This window comes from Schistocerca gregaria, chromosome 5, assembly GCF_023897955.1.
Source record: "Schistocerca gregaria isolate iqSchGreg1 chromosome 5, iqSchGreg1.2, whole genome shotgun sequence".
Lineage (NCBI taxonomy): Eukaryota > Metazoa > Arthropoda > Insecta > Orthoptera > Acrididae > Schistocerca > Schistocerca gregaria.
The window spans coordinates 529,887,982-529,911,118 of NC_064924.1; the positions used below are offsets into that span (position 1 = coordinate 529,887,982).

The following is a 23,137-nucleotide window of genomic DNA, read 5'->3' on the forward strand; positions in this document are numbered from 1 at the left end:
ACTGATGGTGGTCGAACCTTATTGGAGTAATGAGTTGACATAGTTGTTTAATCAAACAACTGAAAGTCTAGGTTGGAATATCAACAATTATGAAAAGGGTTGATCATCACTCATTGTACAGGTGACTCACTGAGAGTTGCAGGGAAGCACAACGAAAAGATTGTTATAAACTAAGCTGTCAACCAAAACCTTCTGCAAAAGAAGAAAACACACACACACACACACACACACACACACACACACACACACACACATGCACACACACATGCAAAAAAAAGCACATGACTGCTATCTCTGGCTGCTCTGACCGGAAAGCAACTTGAAATGCATCAAATGGGAGAGATAATCTGAAGTGGGGAGGGGAAGGGGAAGGGGAAGGGGAAGGGATAGCAGGGTACAGGTGGGAGAAGAGGAATCAGTGCAGCCCGGCACAATGTGCAGGGACTAGAGATGGCAGAACAAGGCCACTAGATACAATGTCAGGAAGCTGTGGGAGAAAGATTGGGGGAGGGGGGGTGAAAAAGAGGAGTGGGAGAACAAGATTAGAGAAGCAGAAAAGACCGGTGTGTGCGCTGGCAGAGAACAGTCTATAATAAGAGTGAGGGGATGTGAATCAGGAGGAAGGGAGAGGTCAGAGGGGGCAGAAACAGTTGGGTGGAAGGTGCCGGGATGATAGGTTGAGGGGGGGGGGGGGGGCAATTTCAGGATTGAAAAATGTATTTTAATGGTAACTCCCATATGCACAGCTCAGGAAAGCAGATGGTGGAAAGGAGGATGCAGATGGCTTGGATTGTGAAGAAGCCTTTGAAATCAAGCATGTTATGTCATAGGCCCTTCTTCCTGGCAGACAGCTGGTTGGTAGACATATCAATATAAAATGCTGAGCAATGATTGCAGCAGAGCTGGTTTATGACATGTCTGTTTTCACAGCTGGTGTGGCCTCTGATGGGGTAAAAGAAGCTTGTGACAGTACTGGAACAGGAAGTGCTGGGTGGATGGATTGGCAGGTCTTGCACCTTGCTCTTCCACAGGAATATGATCACAGTGGTAAGGGGTTGGGACTGGGAGTGGCATAGGGATAAACTAGGATATTGTATATGCTGAGTGGTCGATAACTTCAGGAAAGGCAGGAAGGATCTTGGGAAGGATTTCCCTCATTTCCAGGCATGATTAATGATTAACTGTCATCTCTGCCTGAAATTAGGTGTATTCTATCCAAGATCCTCCCCACCCCTCTTAAAGTGGAGTTCCATTGCCCATTCAGTCTTCAAAACATCCTAATCCATCCCTATGCCACTTCCAATCCCATCCCCTTGCCACAGTGATCACATCCTTGTGGAAACCCAGTGCAAGACCTGTCCAATCCACCCACCCAGCACTTCATATTCTAGTCCATTCACAAGCTTTTCTTACCCCATCAAAGGTCAGGTAACCTGTGTAAGCAGCCATGTTATATACCAGCTCTGCTGTAATCATTTCTCAGTTTCTGTCCGCCGGGAAGAACGGTCAAGAGCAAAGTGGGCAATACTACAACACAATGTGCTTGATTTCAAATTCTGCTTCAAAACCCAAGCCATCTGCATCCTCACCTCCACCATCAGCTTTCCAGAGACAAGCAGATAGGAGTTACCCTTAAAATACATTTTTTGCTCCTGCAATAATCCCAGCCTCATTTTACAGTCAGCTCTTGTACCTTCTGCCCAACACACTCTATGCAACTGTTTCTGCACCCTCTATCCTGTTACCTCCTCACTATTTGCCTCCCCTCACCTTAATTGTCTGATGCTATCATCTAACGCACCCATCAGTCATTTCCCTTTTTCTACTCCTCTCCTTTCCATATCCATGTTTCCTTGCCTCTCCCTCCACCACAAGGTACTGATGGCCCTGCAGTTTGGTCCCTTTACACCACAAACCAATCAAACAACCTTCCCCACAGTCACCCAACTCTGCACCTGGCAGCCTCAGTTTGCCAACTCTATTCCCTGCAATCTCCACTAGTGTGTGTAATTTCTTAAAATTATAAAGAATGTAGCTACCAGTCGCGGAAACATAATTTATTTATCTTGTTGCAAATCGATTTTGACTGATATCAGTCATCACCGGTGCATTTTTCTAACCAATACATGCCATAAGTAGAAGTACTGTCCTTGGCAGATTTCTGTCAAGAAGTCAAGGACAGTACTCCTACTTATGGCATGTATTGGTTAGAAAAATGCACCAATGAGTGATATCAGTTGTAATCTATTTGTAACAAGATAAATAAATTATGTTTACGTTACTGGTTGCTACATTCTTTATAATTTTATACCCCACGGTCGCTGCACAGAAAGGGAACCTTATGGAGCCCAAAATTCAAAAGTGTTAATTGTTCTTCCCTCATCCATACTCTGCTATCCCTTTCTCCCTTCTCCATGCCCTCTCTAGACTGATGCTACCATTCAACAAGTTTTCGTTGCATTCTGGCCAGTGTTGCTGGAGATTGCAATCTTGGGAATATGAGGTGTGCTTGCTTGGGTCAATGTGTGAGTGTATTTCTTTTCTAAAGAAAGCTTTTGCCGAAAGCTTATATGTAACATACTTTTTGGCATCCCTGTCTGCAACTCAGTGTGTCACCTTTATAGCAAGTAGCAACCTGGACTTTCCATTGATTAATAGATGAGCGTTTCAGCTTATTACTCCAACAATATTCAACTACCACCACCAGTGGCATGCTCTGAGCTTTGTCAACCATCCTTATGATCTCAATGAAGGGTGAGACTTATAAGTAAATTCTTCTTCGTCTATGACTTCAGATAAGTCAATTTTCTTGGGTAACGTAACTAAAATATTTTTATTATTATGGACAGCAAAAAATGCTTATTCTCACTCAGTCAGTCATCATCAGAATTTTATTATATACCTTTAACTTCCATGCAGTACAATTATGGACATGAAATTCTGTGCCTTCCCCCTCCAGGACATGGACATGTCCATCCCTCTGGATTCACGGGGTATCGCTTTGCTCCAGTTGTGTTTTTACTTTTCCAGTCACTGGAACATTGTACAGGGTGTTAATAAATATATGGTCAACTGATTCATAATATTGGTGATAGCCATTTAACTGGAATTTCCAAGAAAAATATATAAAATCACGTAGCAAGCGACCCTGAATGGTGGATAAAAGTTTGATTTTTATAGTTACAATACTTCTAGGTTTAAATGTGATTACACAATGATGAAAAAAGCTTGTGCCACACCACTGTGTCATTGCTTGATACTGAGATGGCATGCAGAGGTATTCTACCTAACTTTATGCATGATATTCTCAGTGCATTTAAGATTATCACGAATGGCCTCAGATCATGACTGAATGAAAAGAAGTTGATAATTCAATTTTGTGCAGATAATAAATTCAGAAAACGAATTCTTTAGAAGAAAATTTAATTCTAAGATCTTATTTACTAAATCTTTGTAATGTGTGTTTAATTTTCTCACCCTTCTTATACAATTCTAATCTTTGCATTAATAATAAAACACAATCAACAAATTACATAGGCTCAAAAGTATTTTGTTTAAACCAGACAGAAGTAAAACAGTAATGAAGTCTTGACCAATGATATTCTTCGCTCAATACTTGGCTGCACAGCCCTTTCTGTGCATTACTGCAGCACACCTGAATGGCACAGAGTCCACGAGTTTGGCCAATCGTGCCTCAGGAATCTTCTTCCACTGCTGACACATTCCCTGCAGAAAGTCTCCTTGCAGGTGCAGTATTGTTGGTGAACAAGTCTATCCAGTTCACTCCTAACTGTTCTATGAGGTTTAAGCATGGACTTTGGCTTTGCCATTCAAATACCATCAGTTTGTGCTGCTTCAGAACTGTCTTCACATGGCCATAAGTATGCTTTGGATTGCTTTCAAGCCAGAACTGCCAATTATTAGGCATGTTTTATCTTCTGTGACATATCATGTGGTCTGTTAATGTTTCCTCACACTTTAGACTGTACCTTACCCCACAAATTTCGATGTTTTGTAAGAAACAGACCTACACTACGGAACTTCCTCCTCCATGCTCCATGGTGGGTATTTGGCACTTTCTGTCATTACTTTAGTTTGTTGGCTATCAAACCTGCTGGATCCTATCTGGGGAGAAGAGATTAAACTTGCTTTCATCACTTCATAAAATTTTTGACCAGTCTTCAGTAGTTCACAATGTGCACTTCTTAGCAATCTACAGTGCGGCCTTCTTATTTTTTGCACTATCATAAGTTTTTGAGAAGTTTGCCTGCCATTCAGATCTATAGCTGCTAAGTAATGTTTAGCTCCTGAAATATGGACCTTCAACCTGTGTTTTACCTGCAGATTATCATATATTGCCTGGGCTGTTTTTTTGGGGTCAGGTATGAGATGACACTATCTCCTTCTTGGCTTTCAGCCATTTACATTTCAAATGCAATTTATTTATGTGACCAGTTTCAGTGTTTCACTAAGCCATCTTCAGGTCCCCTGACTAACATGTAGGAAGAATCCAACCTCATGTGTAGTAGTCTGAATAGGAGCCAGCATCCAGAAACTGGGATGCACAGACCTCTTTTTCAACAATGCGTTCATCAAAGGGCTGCTGAAGGTGTTTCTGATTTTACAGTTTAATTTGTGCATTGTTCTCTATCATCACAATTTTTTTCTGAAGCCAGACACAGACACTCACAAGCTGTTGTGAGATGACAAATGCCTTTGCGATAAAGGACTGAGTTTGGCCTTGACTCAGTGCTCCTAAGACACCTTGTCTGAAATCTACTGGATATTGTTTACTTTAAGGCATAGCTGAAAGTAAATAAAAGTATTAGAATTAGACCTGCTTCATGTAATTAGGTTTGTTGCACTCTTCCCATTTTACAAAATACTTACAAATCCCTTGAAAACACGGTTTATGGCAAGGTCAAGCAATCTTCTGTCTGACAACCAGTTTGTGTGGATTTTGTGTATAGATAAACATACATATCAAACTACTAGTTTAACTACAAAATACTTTTGAGTGATACTGTAGATGACAGGTTGCAAGTTTTAATACCGAAGTCAAACCAGTAAGCTTAAATCAAATGCTGTCAACCAATTCTGGTTCACAAAGTCTTAAAGTGTTTCAACAGACCATACATTGTCATGTCCTTACCATATTTTCTACTAATTGAGGACGATGCCTACGAACAGTCTTGACAGCCTGGAAAATGTCTACTTCTCCATGCTGTATAACCTGTTCTATACAAGCATTTGCTGCACAATAAACACCACATCTGCTTCGTCCATCCCTGTTGGACAAAAACAAAGCAAGTCTATAATATGACATATACTTTTATTCAAATTTAAGAACACTACAGAGATAATATCTAGAACACTATAAGGTACATTTCTGCAGACTTTGATCCAATGCAATCAACAACTGTGAAATATTAACATACACATTAAAACAGTGCTAATGTTTACACTGTTAAGTGACCAATATGGTCAATCATTATCTTCGTCGGTAGCGCAACTATTTCTTGTGCTTCGTCTGTCTTCTCAATGCAGTATGGCCTTAAGCTTAGTCATCCCCATTGCTCCTCCATGTTTCCTAATATTATCTACCTGTTTGATCTTTTCTTGTTTTTAGAAAAACCTTTCCTTGGCTCACCTAGTATCCATTCACCTGGCTAATCTCCTACTTGCTTCCATTTCATTTTCAATACAATTGTAATAATTTCTTTTACTGCTGTCAGTTCCTGAATTCACTTAGTAATTTCCTGGCAGTTTTCCATTTCCTGCTAACCTGCCCCAGTTTTTGGAAGGTTTTCTCACACTTAGTTTATGTTTTATTACGCTAAGTCAGAATTGGTAAAGTACAGGGTGTCCCTGGAGGAATGGTCAACATTCAGGGATATGGCAGGAGTCATTATTTCAAGCAAAAAAAGTCCTGTAAACATAGGTTCTAAAATGCACACATTAAGAGATGCGATTACTACGTCACTTTCAGTATTTGTGAAACAAATGTCTTCTACCGCAAGCTCTTTGCTTCCCATATTTTGGGAGGAGGTAATATAGACAAAAACAAGAAAAAACTGTCTACTAAACTTGAGCTCTAAAATGCAAACCTTAAGATCTATAAGCAGTAGAAAAGAGTGTTTCACAGTACCAGAGGTAAATAAGTGCTCATAACTCTTACGGTATGCATTTTAGAGCCTGTGTTAACTAGACTTTTTTCTTTGAATGAATACTGACCGTTCCTGGTGGTACACCTTGTATACTAATTGTAAAGTTCTTGTTTCATCCACATAAAAGCTTCATTTGGAATACCCTATTTGGTCTAATTTTATTATAATTGATTTTGTGGCCAATCTTATTCTATTAATTCTTTTCATTCATTGTTTAAAGTTTATCTGCACTAGAGGCAAGAAGAATGATGTCACCTGTTAAATGAAAGCATTTCAGATATGTTCCATTAACCCATCGCCCTTCTCCATTATCATAACATGTAGGCTTTCATTGCTAGTGTCTTCATTAATTAAAACTTCTGGGACAAGAGGCTATGGTCGAACAGTAGAAATTCTTCCTCCTGATGTTTCATTGCCAACTGTGGGCAATGAAACATCAGGAGGGACTTTTGAGTATAGTTTAGGGGATGTGGAATGCCCTGGACTGATTCCTCATATGTATAATGGTGAATGGAATACTGTGAAGGCTTGTAATTCAGGTAGGCTACGTACTATGAGTCATTTTTAAAAGATACACAAATTTTACAAGTGCCTTTGAACTACATAATACTCACTATGTGAACATCGTTCTTATGAATGCTGGTATGCGGTCTATTCCATGTTTCTGCACCACCTATGACATCATCTTAAATTCTGATGATAAAACAAATGGGAAATTATGATGATAAAGCAAATGGGTCTTAAGTTCAGTCCTCACTTCCTTACATTTTTATATTCTTTTTTATTGCATACTTAAATGCTTGAGGTTGGATACATTATTCTGAACTACACTACATCAAAATTTTATGCCCTCTAGGGGCATTTTACCACTTTGTTGTTATCTGGGACTTTTCTACTTGTTTAGTTACAGTTATTATTATTATTATTATTATTATTATTATTACATTTTGTATACCTATGTCACATAATAGTTTCTACAGTTATTTATCTGCTTTAGTTAATATATTATAACTGCAATGCCTCCTGGTGGCACATGGTTTTTCTTAAATTTCCACCAGCACCTAACATCAATCAGTGTTCTGCCTGCTCTGACATGGGCATTTTCATTTTACTCTGTTTTGCATTGGTGTTATGTGACAGGGATAAATTTGTCCACCAGTTGTCATAAGCTCTTTTCATATGTGGATGCTGGTTAATACAATGTTACTGTACAATGTGACAATGCTCTCACATATTTGGGTAAGAATTATATGGTTTCGACCTTGCAATGATATAGTGACACACTGCATCCTAGTAGATATGTATATTTTAGGTCATATTTTTTTAGCATTCATTGAGCTGTACATGTACAAAAAGGTTGGCCCATGAATACTGTTAAGCATAAGTACATAATTTATTGTTGTCAGAGTGTCTCCTACTGGCCTGGTGATTAGACACAACAGTGTTTGTCATATTTGGTATGTTCTCACTTTGTGTAAACTTTGTCATAATGACAGGTTGTGTCACACTGCTCTCCCTCACATGCAATTTTCTATGAAACTTCAACTCTAAAGATGGCTAGCTGGTTTAGCAGAAACCAGTTACTATAATGATAAGACAGTTTTTGTGATCTTGAGTAATAATGGATTACTTATGAGAATCCATACCTTTTATCATATACAAGGGCTGTCCGCAAAGTACATCACGTTTTCATTTGTGTCCGTTAGGGGTGGGGCTAGCGTGGCCATCTTGGTGTCATGGCATTCCACCGCTCAGTCAGCAACCTGCCGTGCTAGTGAGAGGTTCTTGCTGTACTCCGTTGAGTTACTGTGACTGTTTGAAATGTCAGCGTTAATTGAAAATGCCGCGAAGTGTGAAGCGCATGCTGTAATAAGGTTTCTGACTGCAAAAAACTGTACACCGATAGAAATCTATCAGCAGTTTTGTGAAGTGTATGGGGACAACATAAACACTGAAGGTGGAGTGCATCAATGGGTCATAAAATTTAAAAATGGCCGAACTAACATTCATGACGAAGAGCAAAGTGGAAGACCCAGCATAGTGACTGCCGAACTTGTTGAAAAAGTCAATGCCGCCGCCCGTCAAAAGTGTAATTTCACAATAATGGAACTCTCTATGAGTTTTTAACAAATTTCACAAAGTTTGTTGCATGAAATCATTACCAAAAAGGTTGGTTACCACAAGTTCTGTGCAAGATGGATACCAAAAATCTTGACAGAGATTCACAAAAATCAGTGAATGGCTGCAGCGTTAATGATTTTGGACACTTACGAGAAAGATGGCGTCTCATTACTCGATCGCATTGTTACTGGTGATGAAACATGGGTTAAGCATGTGAACTGCAAGACAAAATTGCAGTCAATGCAGCGGGGGTACACAAATTCCCCCAAAAACCCAAGAAATGCATGCAGACAATGTCAGCAAGGAAGGTGAGGGCGACTGTCTTTTGGGACAGAAAAGGTGTGATTTTTGTGGATTTCCTGGAAAGAGGCACTACAATAAACTCTCAAAGATATTGCCAAACTCTGCACAACCTCAGAAGAGCAATACAAAACAAGCGCAGGGGAAAGTTGGGCTCAAAGATCTTGCTGATTCATGACAACGCCTGGACCCACACGGCAAATGCCACTCGTGACGTTCTCCAATCTTTTAAGTGAGATTTGTATCTCATCTGCCAGTATCCGTCTCCTACCTTCCAAACTTTACAGAAACTCTCCTGCGAACCTTTAGAACTAGCACTCCTGAAAGAAAGGATATTGCAGAGACATGGCTTAGCCACAGCCTGGGGGATGTTTCCAGAATGAGATTTTCACTCTGCAGCGGAGTGTGCGCTGATATGAAACTTCCTGGCAGATTAAAACTGTGTGCCCAACCGAGACTCGAACTCGGGACCTTTGCCTTTCGCGGGCAAGTGCTCTACCATCTGAGCTACCGAAGCACAACTCACGCCCTGTACTCAAAGCTTTACTTCTGCCAGTATCCGTCTCCTACCGAGTACCGGGCGTGAGTCGTGCTTCGGTAGCTCAGATTGTAGAGCACTTGCCCGCGAAAGGCAAAGGTCCCAAGTTCAAGTCTTGGTCAGGCACACAGTTTTAATCTGCCAGAAAGTTTCATATCAGCGCACACTCCGCTGCAGAGTGAAAATCTCATTCAGGCACCTTCATGTTATTTCTCTACCATTCCACTCTTGGACAGCGAGCAAAAAAAATGAACACTTAAATCTCTTTGTGTAAGCTCCAGTTTCTCTTATTTTATTACAATGATCATTTTCCCTATATAGGCTGGCATCAACAAAATATTTCTTACATTCAGAGGAGAAAGTTGGTGATTGAGGTTTTGTGAAAAGATGCAGCCGCAGCAAAAAATACCTTTGTTTTAATGACTGCCAGCCCAATTTGCATGTCATATGCATGACATTCTCTCCCCTATTTTGTGATAATACAAAACAAGCTGCCCTTCTTTCAACTTTTTCAATGACCTCCCTCAATCCCACCTGGTACAAATATCAGAAGAGGAACACAAGCATAGTGTTAGCAGTCTCTTTAGAGACTCTTTGCATCACTCATAGATTACAAAATTGTGTCAAACCTATGAAGAACTTGACAGTATGAACCCAGTTATCAGTACAATATTGCATGATCTCTGGCCTCGATGCATGCAATAATTTGGTTGGGAAAGCTGTCACAAAGTCACCCTATCCTCTTCTGAGGAAAACTGGGTCACAACTATTGTAACCACTTCTGTATACCTTGTACACTGGTGCTGGAATGGACTTCATGTTGAAGTTCACCTCGCACATTTCATAAGAGACAGATCTGGGGAATTTGCTTGCCACAGTACCTCAACATCGTGCCAACAGTTCACAGAGACATGCACCACGTGTGGACAAGTATTGTTCCATAGAAAAGTGACACCACATGGTAACACATGATGATGCAAGGTGTGTCTGACATACTGTTATATCATCAGAATTCTGACAATCACCACCAGCTGTGATATAAAGTCATCCGATATGGCTCCCACTCCACGATATCAGGAGTAACATCGCTGTGCCTCTCCAAAGCAGTGGAAGAATGAGACCTCTCCCCAGGTCACCTCCATAATTGCTGACAATGGTCATGTGGGGTAGTGCAGAACTGCGATTAATTGCTTAATGCAATGTGGAGCTGTTCATCAGCAGTCCATGCTTCCTGCCTTGGCACCACTCCAAACACAGCTGTCTGTATTGTGTTAATGGCAGTCTACACATTGGAATGTAATTCCCTAGTCGGGCTGCTGCAGTCTCCGACCAATGGTGCAGGAAGTCAATTACTTGTTCTTGGATGGCAGGCACAGATGTTGTGATATGCTTATTGCACAATATGGTGCTCTTCCCTTGTGGTGGTCAGATATGGCCAACCAGAACCTTGATGACAAATATACCTCCATGCTCATCCAGTCCAACATTGGGCTACTGTCACATCAAAAAGGCCCAGAAATATGCAAATTGCATGATTCAACCAGACAGCCAAATGGGATCCCACAATGAGGCCCCTTTCAAATATTATTAGCTGCTGATAATACACCTCACAAGAGTACCCAAGAGCTCAATGTCCTACACCATAACCACTCAACGTCCGGCATGTTCACACACATTATATAGCCTAATAGACCTGTTAAGAAAACTAAACATGAACAACACTAATGCATTCTTGTGGATATTCTACCTGTCACAAAGAGTTGCCTTCCCTGTTCCACTCATGAATGGTGCATGGGAAGAATGACTGTCAGTAATCCTCTACATTAGCTCTAATATCTCAAATTTTTTCATCACGGTAATTTCACAAGATTGATGTGGGAGGAAGTAATCTGTTTGTGGGGCAGTGGGTTAATAATATTGAATTTGTTCATCATCGTCTTCTACAATAGCTTGTAAACTATTTTTGCATTCAGCCAGAAGGTGGGAGGACATACTGACCATAATTTACAGTCTGCAAGTCCACATTCTCATTGTGCCCAATGAAAGTAAATGTTCCTACTAGCTATTTAATCAGCGCGGTCAGGAACTATGACTATAAGTAAAACTTTTGAATTCTACCTGATTAACATATTCAGTAAAAGTTCACACACACAAACATAGTAATATTTCTGATAATATTAATAATAATAATAATAATAATAATAGTGTCCCTAATATACACAGCACTATGAGCAGTTCAGAGGTGACCTCTACAGTATGTTCCAACTAAATAAGTCTCTTGCCCTGACTCCTAATCATCAAAGTTAATTGCTCACCACAAAAGTGGAAAATAAACTGTGGATGTTAGCCCTAGTAACTTTGATTGTGACAGAGGGCTGAATAAGACAACACTAGATCACAGTTACCACCACTGCTGAGGTTAGAAGAAGATGGTGCATCATCATAGAGCAGTGTGGACCTGCAAGCTACCTACAAGCTGCTGCACATGCTCACTGGTGCCAAGACCACCCATGGAGCTACAGAAGTAGGCCATCCTCACTGCCACAGCTGCTGCTGCCTGCAATACATTGCAATGCATCACATACCATGTTCCAGTACAGCATGCTGGCATCGCTTGTTGAGGTCAAGCAATTAAGTCAAGTCAAGAATATTTAAAATATTTGTTAACTGCTTCCAACTGGCTTCTGAAAATGGAATGTACTGATAAGAACAATGTTAAGTTAAGATGGAATGACTCTCTGACGATGAATCCTCAGATTTAGAAACTGAAATTAATGAGGATGGTTCTGCCAAAGTAATAAATCCAGAATCAGGAGTAAAGCTCAGTGTTATTGCTAAGTTAGAACCATTTTCTGAGGACAAGGTAAATGAAGTTGTGGTCAAAAATGAAAAAGTAGAATTAGTACACTTATCAGATAAAGAGACTGACTTCAATATTTCTGAAATTCAGCCAAGTCAGGGAATGCTACATACTCCTTTAAAATTGGTGGTAATGCTAAGTGGCAATGTAGAACACCAAACTGGATGCAATTACTGTTTGCTAAACATGAATCACACAATAAAGAACTAAAGCATAATGATAAAGAACTGAACAGTAAGACTGCAGCTAATACTAAAGAACTACAGGATAGTAATAAAGAATGACCTCAAAAGTGAATAGTTTAAATTATAAAATTGATTCTGACCACCATGATCTGCAAGTCAAAATAGGGGAACAGCTAAATAAATTGCATAGTACTTTCAAAGCCGAAATTAGTAAAGATTTCAAAGGCACAGATGAACTTATGGAAGGAAGGTTGTCAGAAAGAATAGGCAATGAATCCAAACTATGCTCTAATCAATTTGAAGAAGTAAGTACTAGAGTTCATGCTTGTCATAAAGATATATAGAAAATAAAATCGGATTTCCTGAAATTCTGACAGAGCGGAAGCAGTAGAACTACAATCAGAGGGACTAAATACTAATATTACTAACATAGAAAATTGAGTAATCTCTAATAACTCTGATAACTACTCTACAACATGTTGCTTCAGTTGATGCAGCTTTCATCAGATGTCATCAATTTTCATGTTTTGATCCAGACAAACAAATTCACCTATTAGAGTTCTGGAAAGATTTTGAGGATGTTTTGCCTATTGCAAAGTCAGAATAAGAAAAAGTTTCTTTCATAAGAAGTAATTTGTCAGGAGATGCTTTGTGATGGTCAACTGACGCAATCACTAGATACAAAACTCTTTCCGAATTTACTACTGCAGTTCTTAATGAGTGCTGGTCAGACAACAAACAAAACAATGTTTTGAGAATGTTTGGAGTAGTAAAAAGTTTGCTCCAGGACGTGAGTCAGTAAGAGATTTCTCTAGAAAGTGGGTCTCATGGCTGTCACACCTGACAGAAAAGATTAAACCAGAAATCATTATAATGGGACTAGAAGGTAAAGTGATTTGGTATTGGAAGGAAAGAATCATTTCTGCACCTAGAGATAATGTGTATAGGTTCACTGAGTATCTGGAGCAAGTTGAAAGAGTAGCTACTGCTGAGGAGTAGGTGCAAAATAATGATAGGTCTTCTAATAGTCATGTAAACAACAGAAATAATGACAGTGGGAACACAAATGTTACAAGTATGGAGGTTCACAATACAAGATCATCTTATTGTGGTATAGGCTGTGATAGAGGAAGAGCTGGGAGACGGCTACCATGCTTTTGCAATAATTATTACAACAAAAACAGAACTGTAAATAATGTGTCATTGAGATAAGATGGAAAGCCAAGTACTACCCTGTCTGATTCTGTATTGAATGACCGCAACAGGCCGCATGTGGGAAAGTAAGTCCCACCTATGAGGAAACTGGCGCTCACAAGGTATAAGCAGTTACACAGCCAGTAAAAAAAAAAAACCATACCAAAGTCAGTCAGCACACACAAATAGATAACAGAGATGATGAAATGGGAACAGACAGTGCCAGTGATATGCTAAACCTCCTGCTTATATAGTTGACAGCATTTTGGACTTTCTTTTTTTTTAAAAAAAAAAAAAAAAAAAGGGTCAAGAAGGAAAAGCAAAACACTACAGATAACAGGGAGGAACAAGTTAACGGATTTAAATCTGATAAGGATGAAGATGAAATAAAGGCTTAATCTTTTACAATAATGGCAATATGAAGGCTAAGGTTTACCTGACCTTTTCAAATTATCAGTCACTGAAAAGTTTGAAGAGCCCAGAAATAAAAAGCATCTCAGGTCAATGTTTGGTTTATTCAAATTCTACCACCACTTTGTTATAGATCCTTTGTTTAATGCACCTTGTTTATTCCATTTGTTGAAGAAGAATAGCCCCTTGGGTTTGGACTAAAGAGTGCCGCACCGCTTTTGAAGAATTAAGGAACATTATGATGAGTAGTCTGCTTTTGCATCATTCAGATTTTTTGAACCCCTTTTGCATGTCAGTTCACACAATTAGTAATGGGATTGCAGTACAGGTGGTCCAGGGGAAACAGAAGGGAACCAAGAGGTACATAAAACAATTGCATTTTTGAGCCATTCACTTAACTTACTGAGCAGAATTATGGAATTTTGAAATTAGAGGCACTGACTATTGTGTTTGATATTAAAATATTTGAGCATCACTTGTTAGGGCACAAGGTGATAACCTGTAGTGATCACAGGGCACTTACAGTTTTAAAAACTTGCAAACTGGGACAAATAGGATTAACCAGGTGGGCTATGAACCTTCAGCAGTTTGACCTTGAGATTAAATACATACAAGGGAAGGACAATCTGGTAGCAGATGGGCTATGAAGAAATGCTGAGTTTTGCAGGGAATTAGAAATTCCACAAGCAGATTGGTCATAATGAGCTCAAGGAGGAAAGTTCCTTGAAGAAAGTATGCAAAATCTAAAGGGAACAAAATGATTATGATCAGCTGACATCGATCAATGAATAAAATAGCAAATCTTTTTTTACAGTAGTACTATAACATAACAAGGAGAAAAACAGAAAGCAAAATTTTATTTTAGGCATAACAAAAAATATTTGGCAAATTATGTAACATAACATAACACTGGAAAAACCTGATTAAATGCAGAGAACACACTTTTCACCCACCTATCAATCTGTATGTATCAGTCAAATGTTGGATTATGCTCTGCCTCAGATGACATCACAGTCAGGCTGCTATTAAATGTGGGTATGGTAAGAGTGGGAAGTGGACTCGTGTGTACCGTACACTATCCTGGATCACTTAGGTTTCACATAAGTAACTGTTTGTGTGCTGCCCATAATGTTGACAAAATCACGAAGCAAGTGGTGAGGTTATTTTCCACTTTTGTGGGGAGAAATTAACTTTGATGATTAGAAAACAGGGCAAAAGAACATTTTAATTGGAACTTACTGTAGAGGTTGCCTCTGAACTGCTCATAGTGCTGTTTATGATGCGGACGTTATTATTATTATTTCTTTCTTATCTCAGACGTTATGTCTGGTATAAAATAGAAAGTGACGCGGACCTTGATCAAGCGTGACTTCCTTTTAACTGTACGGTATATGTTATATTGCATTTAGGAACTTTCGGGTAATTGAACATGTATCAGTAATTTCGGATTTCTGTAGTTGTATATATAAGTTTGGATGTAGCTGTATTGCATTGATGTACTGGTGGATATTGTGTGGTATGACTCTTGTAGTTGATAGTATAATTGGTATAATGTCAACTTTATCCTGATGCCACATATCCTTGACTTCCTCAGCCAGTTGGATGTATTTTTCAATTTTTTCTCCTGTTTTCTTTTGTATATTTGTTGTATTGGGTATGGATATTTCGATTAGTTGTGTTAATTTCTTCTTTTTATTGGTGAGTATGATGTCAGGTTTGTTATGTGGTGTTGTTTTATCTGCTATAAAGGTTCTGTTCCAGTATAATTTGTATTCATCATTCTCCAGTACATTTTGTAGTACATACTTGTATGTGGCAATGTGTTGTTTTATAAGTTTATGTTGTAAGGCAAGCTGTTGATGTATTATTTTTGCTACATTGTCATGTCTTCTGGGGTATTCTGTATTTGCTAGTACTGTACATCCGCTTGTGATGTGATCTACTGTTTCTATTTGTAGTTTGCAAAGTCTGCATTTATCTGTTGTGATATTGGGATCTTTAATAATATGCTTGCTGTAATATCTGGTGTTTATTGTTTGATCCTGTATTGCAATCATGAATCCTTCCATCTCACTCTATAATTGCCTTTTCTTAGCCATCTGTTTGATGCGTCTTGATCAATGTGTGGCTGTGTTAGATGATACGGGTGCTTGCCATGTAGTGTTTCCTTTTTCCAATTTACTTTCTTCATATTGATGTTATGTGATCTAAAGGGTCGTAGAAGTGGTTATGATGCAGTGGTGTAGGAGATGTATTTATATGAGTGATTGCTTTGTGTATTTTGCTTGTTTCTGCTCGTTATATAAAGAATTTTCTTAAATTGTCTACCTTTTAATACCATGTCAACCTCACAACATCCCTACAACGACCCCATTAAATTTTATTTACATTCCTTCCGCAAACATGCCTTCACCCTAGCCAGATTACACTCCCATATTTTGTTTACTCAGGCTTGTCTGACATTTGGCATTACCCCCAAAGGCCTCACACTTAAAGTTCCCATATCTGGCTGCAATCCTTCTTTCCATCAGTCCTTATACCAGTTCCAAACAGCACAATCCATAGCCCTCACCCACCTAATCCTTCACCTATACATCGACTCAGCCAATGAACACACCAGTCAACTCCTATCCCAAATCGAAGTCCTCAATCTTTCCTCTCCCACATCCACTCCGGCTGTACATAGCATCCTCCTACAGGCCAACCGCAAATTAGAACAGCATGCCACCCTCCACCTCAAAAAGCTATCCAATCTCCTGGTTTCCCACATCCGGAAAGGCAACTCACTCACCCTCCACAACCTTTCCAACAAACCTCAACCTCCTCTCATTGCACATATACCCAGTCTTTCCCATCTACTCAACCTCCTACTTCCAGCTCCACTCCCCCAAACACCTCAAAATTCTAGTCAACACAATCTGGAACCACAACACCCCTATTCAGTAGTTAACCTTTCCTCCAAACCCCTCTCCCAATCCGAAACCTCTGTCCTATCCAAAGGCCTCACCTTCAGCCCCACTCCCAGGTTCAACCAAACTGCCCTTGTCAAAGATTTACTGTCCTACACTCGTAGTCTCTGCTGGAAATATCACTTTGCCACGAAGAAAAATAATCCTGATCCCACTCCTAATGATCCAACTCCCCAAGACACTATCCAAATTGAAGCCTGCCTGGAACAGTTCCATCCTCCATCACAGTGGGACCCACCTCCTCTTCCTCAAAATCACCCTCTCCAAACCTTCCAGGAATTTCTCACTTCCAGCCTTGCCTCTCAATCTTTCTTGAAAAACTTTAATCCTACTCCCAACATCACCACAGCCGAAGCCCAGGCTATCCGTGATCTGAAAGCTGACCGATCCATCATCATTCTTCCGGCTGACAAGGGTTCCACGACCGTGGTACTTGATCGTCGGGAGTACGTGGCTGAGGGACTGCGTCAGCTTTCAGACGACTCTACATACAAAGTTTGCCAAGGTAATCCCATTCCTGATGTCCAGGCGGAGCTTCAAGGAATCCTCAGAACCTTAGGCCCCCTACAAAACCTTTCACCTGACTCCATCAACCTCCTGACCCCACCGACACCTCACACTCCTACCTTCTACCTACTTTCTAAAATTCACAAACCCAAACATCCTGGCCACCCCATTGTAGCTGGTTACCAAGCCCCCACAGAACGTATCTCTGCCTACGTAGATCAACAACTTCAACCCATTACATGCAGTCTCCCATCCTTCATCAAGGACACCAACCACTTTCTCAAACACCTGGAATCCTTACCCAATCTGTTACCCCCGGAAACCATCCTTGTAACCATTGATGCCACCTCCCTATACACAAATATCCCGCACGTCCAGGGCCTCGCTGCAATGGAGCACTTCCTTGCACGCCAATCACCTGCCACCCTACCTAAAACCTCTTTCCTCGTCACCTTAGCCAGCTTCATCCTGACCCACAACTTCTTCACTTTTGAAGGCCAGACATACCAACAATTAAAGGGAACAGCCATGGGTACCAGTATGGCCCCCACGTATGCCAACCTATTTACGGGTCGCTTAGAGGAAGCCTTTTTGGTTACCCAAGCCTGCCAACCCAAAGTTTGGTACAGATTTATTGATGACATCTTCATGACCTGGACTCACAGTGAAGAACTCCAGAATATCCTCTCCAACCTCAACTCCTTTGGTTCCATCAGACTCACCTGGTCCTACTCCAAATCCCATGCCACTTTCCTTGACGTTGACCTCCATCTGTCCAATGGCCAGCTTCACACATCCGTCCACATCAAACCCACCTACAAGCAACAGTACCTCCATTATGACAGCTCCCACCCATTCCATATCAAACGGTCCCTTCCCTACAGCCTAGCCCTTCGTGGCAAACGAATCTGCTTCAGTCCTGAATCCCTCGACTATTACACCAACAACCTGAAAACAGCTTTCGCATCCCGCAACTACACTCCCAACCTGGTACAGAAGCAGATAACCAGAGCCACTTCCTCATCCCCTCAAACCCAGAACCTCTCACAGAAGAATCCCAAAAGTGCCCCACTTGTGACAGGATACTTCCTGGGACTGGATCAGACTCTGAATGTGGCTCTCCAGCAGGGATTCGACTTCCTAAAATCCTGCCCCGAAATGAGATCCATCCTTCATGACATCCTCCCCACTCCACCAAGAGTGTCTTTCCACCGTCCACCTAACCCTCGTAACCTCTTGGTTCATCCCTATGAAATCCCCAAACCACCTTCCCTACCCTCTGGCTCCTACCCTTGCAACCGCCCCCGGTGTAAAACCTGTCCTATGCACCCTCCTGCCACCACCTACTCCAGTCCTGTAACCCGGAAGGTATACACGATCAAAGGGAGAGCCACGTGTGAAAGCACCCACGTGATTTACCAACTGACCTGCCTACACTGTGACGCTTTCTATGTGGGAATGACCAGAAACAAACTGTCCATTCGCATGAATGGACACAGGCAGACAGTGTTTGTTGGTAATCAGGATCACCCTGTGGCTAAACATGCCTTGGTGCACGCCCAGCACATCTTGGCACAGTGTTACACCGTCCGAGTTATCTGGATACTTCCCACCAACACCAACCTATCCGAACTCCGGAGATGGGAACTCGCCCTTCAGTATATCCTCTCTTCTTGATATCCGCCAGGCCTCAACCTCCGCTAATTTCAAGTTGCCGCCGCTCATACCTCACCTGTCTTTCAACAACTTCTTTGCCTCTGTACTTCCGCCTCGACTGACATCTCTGCCCTTACTCTTTGCCTTTAAATATGTCTGCTTGTGTCTGTGTATGTGCGGATGGATATGTGTGTGTGTGTGTGTGTGTGTGTGTGTGTGTGTGTGTGTGTGTGTGTGTGTGTGTGTGTGTGTGTACACCTGTCCTTTTTTCCCCCTAAGGGAAGTCTTTCCGATCCCGGGATTGGAATGACTCCTTACCCTCTCCCTTAAAACCCACATCCTTTCGTCTTTCCCTCTCGTTCCCTCTTTCCTGAAGAAGCAACCATCAGTTGCAAAAGCTAGTAATTCTGTGTGTGTGTTTGTGTGTTTTGTTCATTGTGCCTGTCTGCCGGTGCTGTCCCACTTGGCAAGTCTTGGAATCTTTGTTTTTAATATATTTGTCCTTAATGTAGGTTTTTTATGTCGATAAATCCCCTTCCTCCTTCCTTTCAGCTTAATGTGAATCTTTCTGTTGCTGAATGTATGTGATGTATTCTATATTTGTGGCATTGTGATCGTGTAATTGTATTGAGTGCTTCCAGGTCTGTGTTACTTCATTTCACTACTCCAAATGAGTAGGTCAATATTGGTATAGCATAAGTATATATAGCTTTTGTTTTGTTTCTTGCTGTAAATTCTGGTTTCAGTATTTTTGTTAGTCTTTGTCTATATTTTTCCTTTAGTTCTTCTTTAATATTTGTATTATCTATTCCTATTTTTTGTCTGTATCCTAGATACTTATAGGCACCTGTTTCTTCCATCGCTTCTGTGCAGTCGCTGTGGTTATCCAATATGTAATCATCTTGTTTAGTCTGTTTTCCCTTGACTACGCTATTTTTCTTACATTTGTCTGTTCCAAAAGCCATATTTATATCATTGCTGAATACTTCTGTTATCTTTAGTAATTGGTAGAGCTGTTGATTTGTTGCTGCCAGTAGTTTTAGATCATCCATATATAGCAAATGTGGGATTTTTCTGTGTGTATGTTCCAGTAATATTGTATCCATAATTTGTATTATTTTTCATGTTGGATAGTGGGATCAGAGCAAGGCAGAACCAGAAAGGACTTAATGAGTCTCCTTGGTATATTTTGTGCTTAATCTGTATTAGCTGTGATTCATTACTATGTTTAGGAACTGTATCAATTTAGGATCTACTTTGTATATTTCCAATATTTGTAGTAACCATGAGTGGGGTACACTATCAAAAGCTTTTTGGTAATCAATGTATGCGTAGTGTAGCGACCTTTGTTTAGTTTTAGCTTGATATGTTACCTTTGCATCTATTATCAGTTGCTGTTTACATCCTCGTGCTCCTTTGCAACAGCCTTTTTGTTCTTCATTTATAATTTTGTTCTGTGTTGTATGTGTCATTAATTTCTGTGTAATGACTGAAGTTAATATTTTGTATATTGTTGGTAGGAATGTTATGGGGTGGTATTTAGCTGGGTTTGCTGTGTCTGCTTGATCTTTAGGTTTCAGGTAAGTTATTCCATGTGTAAGTGTATCAGGGAATGTGTATTGGTCTGCAATGTAACTGTTAAATAATTTAGTTAGATGTGAATGTGTTGAGGTGAACTATTTTAGCCAGAAATTTGCTATTTTATCTTTTCCAGGGGCTTTCCAATTCTGAGTAGAATTGATTGCTTGGGTGACTTCATGTTGCAAAATTATCACTTTAGGCATTTGTGGTATCATCTTGTATGTGTCTGTTTCTGCTTGTATCCACTGTGCATGCCTGCTATGTTGTACCGGGTTTGACCATATGTTGCTCCAGAAGTGTTCCATGTCTGTTATGTTTGATGAATTGTCTATTTTAATGTGTGTGTTATCTATTGTCTGGTAGAATTTCTTTTGGTTTCTGTTGAATGTTTGGTTTTGTTTCCTTCTATTTTCACTTTTTTTGTGTCTTCTAGGTCGTTTGGCCAATGCTTGTAATTTCTGCTTCTTTTCATCTAATTGCTCTATCACTTCTTGTTGTGAGATTTTACCTAACCTTTTTCGTTTTTTTTCTGACATTTGATGTCTTATAAATTGTGTTAGCTGTTCAATGTCTATTCTCCTTTTTTTCTATTCTGATCTGTAGCCTGTGTTGCCATGCTGGTTTTGTGGGTTTCTTCTGTGTGTTGGTTGGTTCTGATCTCTGCTTGGTGTGTATATTTAGAATAGTGAGTGCTCCTATATAAACCAGTAATTGTAACTCTTCCATAGTTGTGTTTTCATTGATTTTGTTGTATATGATTGTGTTGATAGTTTTTATTGGTGTTTCGACTTGTGGGTTATTTGGCGGTCTATGCAAGAATGGTCTAATGTCTGTATTTGTGTCTTTGTATTCTCTATATGTCAGCTGAAATTTTTCTTCTATATCTAACATGTTATCAGTTCACGTTCTATTTGTGCTTGTTCTGGTGGCTGTCTTACGATTTCGTTTTCCTCTGATTGTTTAATTAATGTGTGTTGTTCTTTGTTTGTTTGCTCTGAGATTTTCGAGTCCATTACTGTATTTTCTTCTTCTTCTGATTGCACATTATTTTGTTCTATCATTTGTTGTAATTGTTGTTTGATGTTTTCTAATTCTGACTGGGGTATCCTGTTATTTTTGATTATTACATGGATCTGATCAGCTAGTCGCTGTTCTGCTAAAAATTTTAATTCTGGGTATCTGGTAATAAACGTTGTGTATACTTGTGATCTGTATCCAGTTGTGTTGGTTCCTAAGCTTGTTGCTTGGTAATAACAGAACATGAGGTGTCAGTTAACTTAATCTGAGCATCTCATCCTCTGTCTTTGTTTTCCTTCTAGAGTAGTTGCAGGAAGCATATCCTGCAAAACACCTCTATTTGGATTTAAATCATTTTCCGTGTGGCTAGCAGTGTCATTACAATTGCGGACGGGCATAGGGTTCAAGCGTCATCCCTGACCATGACAGCACTTGTCCGAGGCTTCATTAGTTCTGTCCTGAACGAACTAATCACACTAAAAAGGGGGGGGGGGGGGGGGTTAGCCCTATTAGTGGTTTGTTCTTTTCGTTGCTTTTTACGACTGGCAGAACATACCGGAGGCCTATTTTTTTCCCGGGCCTCCACGGGGTTTATTATTATTATTATTTTCAATTATTCCCATTTAAAGAGAGTGTTTGAACTTGAATTTCTTTATGATGATTGATTATGTTTTTTCTGAGCCCACATTTTCTATATGTGTTCACTGTGTTGTTTCTTTTGCTCTGGTGTTCATTTGCATCCTGGTCTCTCCTGTTTTGTGGTGTCAAATTTATGTTTTTTGATGATGTTCCTGAATTCTTTTCTATTTTCTGCATTGTTTACTGCTGTGTGCGCTTGTCTGAGGTCCTCTTAACTTCTTTTATCCATTTTGTTTTTCCCCTGCCTGAGTTGATGACTTTAAGAATTTGCTTTGAAATTCTGTTTTCATTTATCCTGTGGATAGATCCGTAGAACTGCATTCTTCATTTCCTTATTGTATCCGTAATATTGTCTATGTATTTATATAATTCTGATGTTGGTCTCTTCTTCCAGATTCCTTGTTCTTGTATCGAACCAAAAATTTTCCTGAGAATTTTCCTTTCTTGTTTCTCTATTTCTTTGATTTTAGTTTTCCCACCTATTTGTGTTGTTTCAGATGCATGCAGTACCTCTGGAAGTACGACAATGTTGTAGTGCCTCAATTTTGCGTTAATGGATATGGACTTTTTGTTATAATAGTTCCACGTGAGTTTATATGCTTTCTGCTTTTTTTTTTTTTTTTTTACCCTTTCCTCATTTAATCCCTAATGGCTGGATGATTTCTCCCAGGTATTTAAAATGTGGTACTTGTATGATTTTCCCATTGGATGTCGCAATAGGCAATTTGTCTTGTGGCACTCTTTCTATGTACTGGGTTTTCTCATACAAGATTTGCAGGCCAGTTCTTTGTGCAATTTCGTGTAACTTCTCTATGGCGTTAATGGCTTCTTTTCTATTATTTGTGAGGATTGCAAGGTCATCTGCAAAAGCTAAACACTTCACATTGAATCTATTATCTTTTCTAATGCCAATTTGGATTCCTTTGACTTCTTTTTCCCACGTCCTGATAATTTTTTCAAGAATGATATTAAAGAGTAATGGTGAAAGTCCG

The 23,137-nt window shown here is 39.9% G+C and overlaps 1 protein-coding gene across 1 annotated transcript in view; it reads right to left on the bottom strand.

The window, feature by feature from the left end:
* The window catches only part of LOC126272182 (uncharacterized), a 1,390,907-nt gene that overhangs the window by 27,097 nt on the left and 1,340,673 nt on the right, over positions 1-23,137 (bottom strand). The window contains 1 exon segment of the mRNA XM_049974835.1: positions 5,153-5,288. Within this exon segment, the coding sequence (XP_049830792.1) occupies positions 5,153-5,288 (136 nt within the window).